Consider the following 6,933-nt stretch of genomic DNA (forward strand, 5'->3'; position numbering starts at 1 on the left):
GCAGGTGAAGTCCCACAGAGTAGACTCCTTTTCCAGCACTATTCTGATTTATTTTTGATTTTCCATAATGAAATTTTATTAATTTTTTCATTTTTGATTTCTCATTATTCAATATTATTTTATCATTTTTGATTTTTCATTATTTATTTTTTTTTTGATTTTTCATAATGAAGTTTTATAATTTTTTCATTTTTGATTTCCCATTATTTAATATTATTTTATCATTTTTGATTTTTCATTATTTATTTATTTTTTTTATTCTTTTTTATTCATTTTTGATTTTTCATTATTATTTCTTTTTTGATTTTTTTCTCTGATTTATTTTTGACTTTCCATTGATAAATTTTATAATTTTTTTCTAAGTTTTTCTTTCCAAGTTTTTTTTTCTATAAGTTTTTTTCCTCTAAGCTCTTTTTTCCAAGTTTTTGATAATTTGACCTTGACCCTGACCTTGACCTTGACCTCTACCTTGACTTTGACCATGACCTTGATCTTGATCATGACCTTGATCTTGATCTTGACCTTGACCTTGACATTGACATTGATGTTGACCTTGACCTCGACCTTGACCTTGACGTTAGGTCAGGTTAGGTTAGGTTTGTTAGGTTAGGTTAGGTTGGGTTGAACTTTTCAGTTAGGTTAGGTTAGGTTATGTGGGGAATTCTGGCGCATGTTGTCCCAGACTTCCCTTTTTATATCTACTATCAGGTGCGCTTGGAAATCTTTAAGAAATAGAGCGCTCTATCTGGTCTATCAGGTTGGAGAGCACATAATTACGCCCAGAGGGATTTTGTATTATACATTCAAATGGTGACAATCGGAAGATTTTGTTGATTGTAAACTGAAATTCATCAAAATTGATTTTTTCTAAAAACACTACTGATTTTTGTGAAATTGTAACTCAGTTGTCATTGTCAATATAGAGCTCTAGATTATTCCATTTTATAGGAAATTGTATACACTGAAAAAAAGGCAAGAGTGAATTTAATTTTCCAATGAAAGGTTTTTGGTGTTTGGCACAAGGAAATTTTGCATGAAAAAAATTGGTTCTGAACTTTTCTTGTGTATCCAAACAATATATTAAAAATCAGAACTACAATATGATATTACAAGCATCAAAGTATAATATAGTGATTGTCCGCTACATGTCACCCCTTCCTAAGTTTTCTTGATGGAATGAAATGTACAAAATGCAGTTTTTGTAAGTAATTTCTATGGCGGTTCAATTAATATTCAGTCTTGTTATGAGAGCATAATTTTATAATAAAAACTGTCCATTCTCATATATGTATGAAATAATAAATCACTTTGAACTTTGTCGTAATTAATTTACGACATAGCAGTCAGGTATTATATATATGTCGTAATTTATTGTTCAAAGTGATTATTCAACGAGCAGTTCGTAATGGAATCAAACATTGAAGAAATTATAAACATTTATATTTGCTTTATTGTTAGAGACTCTCATTCACAAATAAGGTGCTGCTTTCAGAGAGTATGTTTCTCAGTGGATATTTGTGAGAATCAGTTATTGCTAAGTTAATAATAATATTTGCTGTCCCAACTAAAACCAGCGATATTCCATATTGGATGACCAATAATATTGCCTATTAGCGAAATTTATGACTCCAGTCAATTCCAACTATTAAACACTTTTTCAGAACTATTTAAAAAAACGTCCCAGCCCTGGATTTGTTTATTTATTCATTTCGAATATTATTCCTAATGAATTAACATCCATTTATTTTTTGCAGAATGGTGTCCGTTTCTACAGAATGAAAGCAATTTATGACTCTAAGATACGAGTGATCGAAATTTCCTACCCAGATGATAAAACACCGAAAGTGTTTGTGGAGGAAAGTGAAATAAAAGGTAATGGTTGGCAAGGTTACACAGCCCGCATCGTATTCACGTACTACAGTTCAAGGATAGATGTTGCAAAGAACGATATCGTATTCGCCAGTGAGTAAACAATATAATCCAGATCCATTTCTGTGCTGAGGCTGATTGGCTCTCGTGGCATTTTATCAGGTTTTAGGGCAGGTTTCTGAGCTCGGGATTCAGCTAAGCTCTAGACTTCGAACAGCTGAAGTCAGAAAATTGGCTTTCCAAAACGGTGCGTAGGCCTAGTCGCAGTTTTTATGACTGTAGTTGCAGTTTTCATTTTCTCATTTCTATACTTGGAAACGTTTTCCTTTGTCAAAATTAAACACTCCTAAATAATTCGAAATAGCTGGAACTTTACACTTTATCTTATTTTGTGTTAGATTTTCCAGTTTCTCGAAATTCAATTCAAACGTGACCATGGCAATGACTACGACTACTCCCAGTTTTGGGAAGCCAATTTCCCGACTCCAGCTGTTTAAAGTCTACAACTCAGCCAAATCCCGAACTCGGAAAACGGCCCTAAAAGTTAACAGACTTGTGCAACCAAGTGTGAGACTTACGTTTCAAAGTGATAGGGATGCTTTGTCACTTTTCTGCATCTATACCAAATAAGATGATAATCCAATTCCTAACGTTGCCATTAGCAACCACGTGCTAATTAACTAAGGAAACTGTTGGATTCATTGGGAGAATTGATAGGACCAATTCAGTTGTACTAATCGAATGACATTATACTTTTTCCGATGAGTGGTTACAGAGATAATTGATTTCCCGTGATTACCTTCATTTTCAACTTTGAGGTTGTCTGTGGGTGGGGGTTTCCTTGGGAATCCCTCCAGGGGGATTCCTTGGAACTTTCGAGAAAAAGAACACTCTTTTTCTATCAATGGCGAGATATTCAGCTTTTATCTACTTTTCGGTCCAATAAAACCTGTATCTGAGCTATATACTATGATCTCCTGATGAGAATATGAGCTTTCAATTGGAACAAAGTTATGTTGATAATAATATGCGTAAGGTTTTTATTGGTGAGGGTAGCAATACACCATTGTTATTGAGCTTCAATTCTGTGGCATAATCATACAATTTCCCTCCAAAATTGGTACAAAAACTATAAGGAATTCCAACTGATTTGTATTCATGTTGTTAATCTCCATAGGCCAACGTTTTTAATTACGCTGGTTGATGCTTCTCTTCAAAAATGATATCATCATGCTAAATTTCCAAAATAAGGAAAACTAAGAGAAGAAACTTATCATTAAAAATTGTCCATCTGTGGAAAAACTATAAAGATGAACCTTGCGAATTTTCAAGTCAATATCTATTCACATTCTTGAGATTTTAATGAGCAGAGAACAGGAAAAATGCTTGTTTTCCAGCTTGCTTAGTGCATGTGAAGTAGAATGTTTAGTCGTCTATGAGCCTGTTATACCTCTGTCTTTCGTCATAAGGCTTGAAATTGTATTGATTTCTTTATGTAATATTGCATTTTTCTTTTTTCTTTTTCAATAAATTATTTATGATATTTTTGGAAAACGCCAATAACTAGAGAACTATCAGGCAAGATCTAAGTTTATGGTTGGAAAGAGGAAAATATTTCCAATTAGAATCACTCATACTTCTTTGTTGAACGTTCTTGAACCTCTCGTTTGCATTCAAACTGTTATGAATTTAGCTTTGAACTTGTCAAATGTACTTCTTTCAACTTCCAGCACTCATAAAAACTTAAATAACGTCAATAAAAGGAACAAATCATATAAATCTCATTTAGATTTTCTTCCTTTCACCAACCATCTTCTCAAGATTCATTTTTCACTGAATGTTTTTCAGTTATAGACATTTTTTCAATAATATCAAAAACTCAATGCATCTCAAAACTAAGGTCAATATAAAAACATTCTACTGAACATGTTTTGTTGCAAATTCCATGTGTAATCAACGGTCACCGGCTGTTACTCCTTTCACTCTGTATACTGTAGAAGCTGGTGGAAGAAGAGAAGTGACAATAACTGCTTCCTATCATTCTGATTGACTTTGCAATGTGCTAGTCAATGTAATAGTATATTTTTTATTCATGTAATAATTTAATCATTCATTTATTTATTATAGAGTAGATTTTTTGACTTTGTGAATAGATTATTCTTATCTATAATACTCAGTTATAGGATAGCTATAGCAATAATTTGATATTAGATTATACTGACATAATGTCACCTGTCATTTGAGTGAAACTCAAATTTTGACTATTTGTGAATAGTTTATTTTTGTTTATTTATTTATTGAGAATACATTTTCATCAAATAATATCATGGTTAACAGTAATGCAGTCTCTGATGTTGGATGAGAAGTTTTGAGTCTCGCAGCATTCAATTGATTTTTTTCAAATTTAAAGTTTTGAGTAATATTCATATCTATGATTCTCAGGTGGCGCTATAGTGGAGGTCGTCAATCCGACTGCATTCAACAAAGTAGAAAACTTCGTCAAACGCAGAATGAGAAAAAGAAATTGATCCGGGGCCCATTCGTGAATTCACAATTCCATTCATGAGTTTTGAACTTTCAAGTTATTAATATGCAATAGAATACAGTATATTTTAAACACTAATTATTATTAGTTTCACAAAAATTCAGGGTAAAATTGAAATATAATACAATTTACGAATGATAGATGATTGGAAATTAAATTTGTGAGATTTAATTGCTATTAAAATATTGTTGGATGGAAAAGAAATGGTGTACATTATTGTGCCAGGTAACTGTAATATAAATCATGCAATCTCACTCTATAATAGCAGTTTTTTAGAAGCGACATAGAGTGTATGAGACCTATAATAATAAATAAGCTTATTGGGAGACAGATTGACGGTGATGGGTGTGGGAGACACATTGAGATGTGCGGTGTGAAGTTGGATTTTATTATTTGTGGTGTATATGAACCTTCTAGTTAAGATATTAACTTGTTTTTTGATAAATTCTCTCTATTGACTGGACGGATAACTCATAACTGTAAGACTGGAAAGTAGAATTATTTTAGCAGGTAATTTCAAAATTAAATAGCTTCGCTCTGGAGTACATAATCTTAAAAAATTTATTACGAAAGAGGAGATAATAATATATTTATAGTTTATACAGGTTCTATTTAAACACAGTGGATTGGGATTCAGATTCCCAGCGGAATGCAAAAATCTCTCTCACAAAGGCCCGGTCGCACAAAAGCCGGTTAGATTTTAATCTTGATTGATTTCACGTGAACCAAATCAGAGAAGACCATTTTGAAAATACGGCTCTCCGATAGGTTCTCCTGGAGTTATTCAGTATTAAAATTTGGTGCAACCGGCTCAAGTACCTGATTTAATGAATGCAGTAGTTCACAGCTAAGTCATAATTTTGTCACAGTCCCACACACATGCACTCGCTCACTCACTTCCATCGACAGAAGATGAAATTATCAGCTGTTTTTCCAAGGATGAATAATTATTATCCTTTTTTGTCCTTCAGTGAGTTTTTCCCAGGGATAAGACCTGGTGCAATCGAATTTTTATATCATAAACCTACTATGTTCCAAGTTTCGTGAAAATTGTTGGAGCCGTTTTCGAGATTCGTTGGACATACATAATGATACATAAGTGAATACACAAATGAATACATATAGAAATTGCTCACTCAATAATGATAGGATGTTCTGAATAATACAACACTTAATCCAGGAATCTAGTTCAGGTTTTGAAGCAGTTCGGTTTACACTGTACAATATCTGAGTCAACAAGAGTCAAGCCTAAGTATAAGACTGCGATAGATAATCACTAAAATAGAGGATTATAGTGTTGTAAGTCATCGGGTCCACATACATTTTTGTCTGATCATTCTGCACAAGTTTCCCCCACTTCTCCCGTTCTCAATGGACAGGCAGTTGATGGGGAGGAGAACTAGTTAGGTGTTCCTGTTTTCAATTTATCCATTTCAAATTTCGAGCCCGTTTTCGAGTTCGGGATTTACGTAAACTCTAGACTTCAAATCAGAAAATTGGCTTTCCGATATGAGGCTTGATCGCAGTTTTTATGATAATTTTATTTTCTGATTTCTATAATTGGAAACGTTTTTCCTTGAAGAAATGAATCATTCCCAAATAACTAAAATTAGCTGAAACTTTACACTATTTTCTCTCTATTTTATTTGGTGTTCAATTTTCTAGTTTTCGAAATTTAATTTGAACGTGGACTTCGACTACGCCCCGTTTCGGAAAGCCAATCTTCTGACTCCAGCTGTTTGAAGTGTAGAACTTGTCTAAATCCCGAGCTCGGACATCGGCCCTAAAAAGCTGCTCTCCGTGGAGAATCCTGGTATTCTGTTTATAATGCAACTAACTTTAATGTTAATAAAAAATTTGAATGCTTTCACAGCTCTCTTCTGAATCACATCCGTATTCAGTGTTGACCCATGAAAATCAAGGGGAAAAAGGTTGTTATGAATGTTAAAAGGAAAATAAGGGAGAGGTTCGAGAGGCTCACTCCTGATATTCAGCGGCTACGAGTTTTCTTAGAAACAATAAAAACATGAAGTAACCTCTTTAATTGAAACATTTTAAAACTTTAAAACATTTCAACAACTTGTTTCGATCTATTTTGGCCATTTTCAACTTTAAAATAAAAAGCTTATTTCATGTTCTCATTAACTTTGATAATGTAGCCCATGGACAAGTGAAGTGATTTTATGAGTTCTTCCAGATATCTTAAAATTTAGAATTGAGCATGGACTAGTAATTGATGAAGATATATTGGGGAGGGTTGAACAGCAGTATGTAAATTTGTATAAAAATAATATAATATTGTGATGAAACTACATGAATCTGCGATGTTTCAACAAACATTGTCGATTATCTAAAAATGATAATATATAGAATAATATCCTCCCCATCAACACATGAGCGAAAATGGATCGATGATGGAATGAAAATGAACAGAGACATGATCATGATGTAGAAGTTTAGGATTAGATTAGATTAGAGTTATTTATTTATGTATGTTACACTATTTACTGGGAGAGAGT

General features: G+C 32.9%; 1 protein-coding gene across 4 annotated transcripts in view; it reads left to right on the forward strand.

Annotated features, from left to right (window-relative positions):
- The window catches only part of LOC111047660, a 53,446-nt gene extending 48,828 nt beyond the window's left edge, over positions 1–4,618 (forward strand). For 3 of the 4 annotated variants that reach the window (XM_039438306.1, XM_039438308.1, XM_039438307.1), the window contains 2 exons: positions 1,755–1,962; positions 4,312–4,618. In XM_039438306.1, coding sequence (XP_039294240.1) covers positions 1,755–1,962; positions 4,312–4,397 — 294 coding nt within the window. In that variant the 3' untranslated portion in view covers positions 4,398–4,618. The remainder of the gene's footprint in view (positions 1–1,754; positions 1,963–4,311) is intronic. The other variant, XM_039438309.1, reaches the window with a different exon arrangement.
- Positions 4,619–6,933: the final 2,315 nt, after the last annotated feature.

This window comes from Nilaparvata lugens, chromosome 11, assembly GCF_014356525.2.
Source record: "Nilaparvata lugens isolate BPH chromosome 11, ASM1435652v1, whole genome shotgun sequence".
NCBI classification, from domain to species: domain Eukaryota; kingdom Metazoa; phylum Arthropoda; class Insecta; order Hemiptera; family Delphacidae; genus Nilaparvata; species Nilaparvata lugens.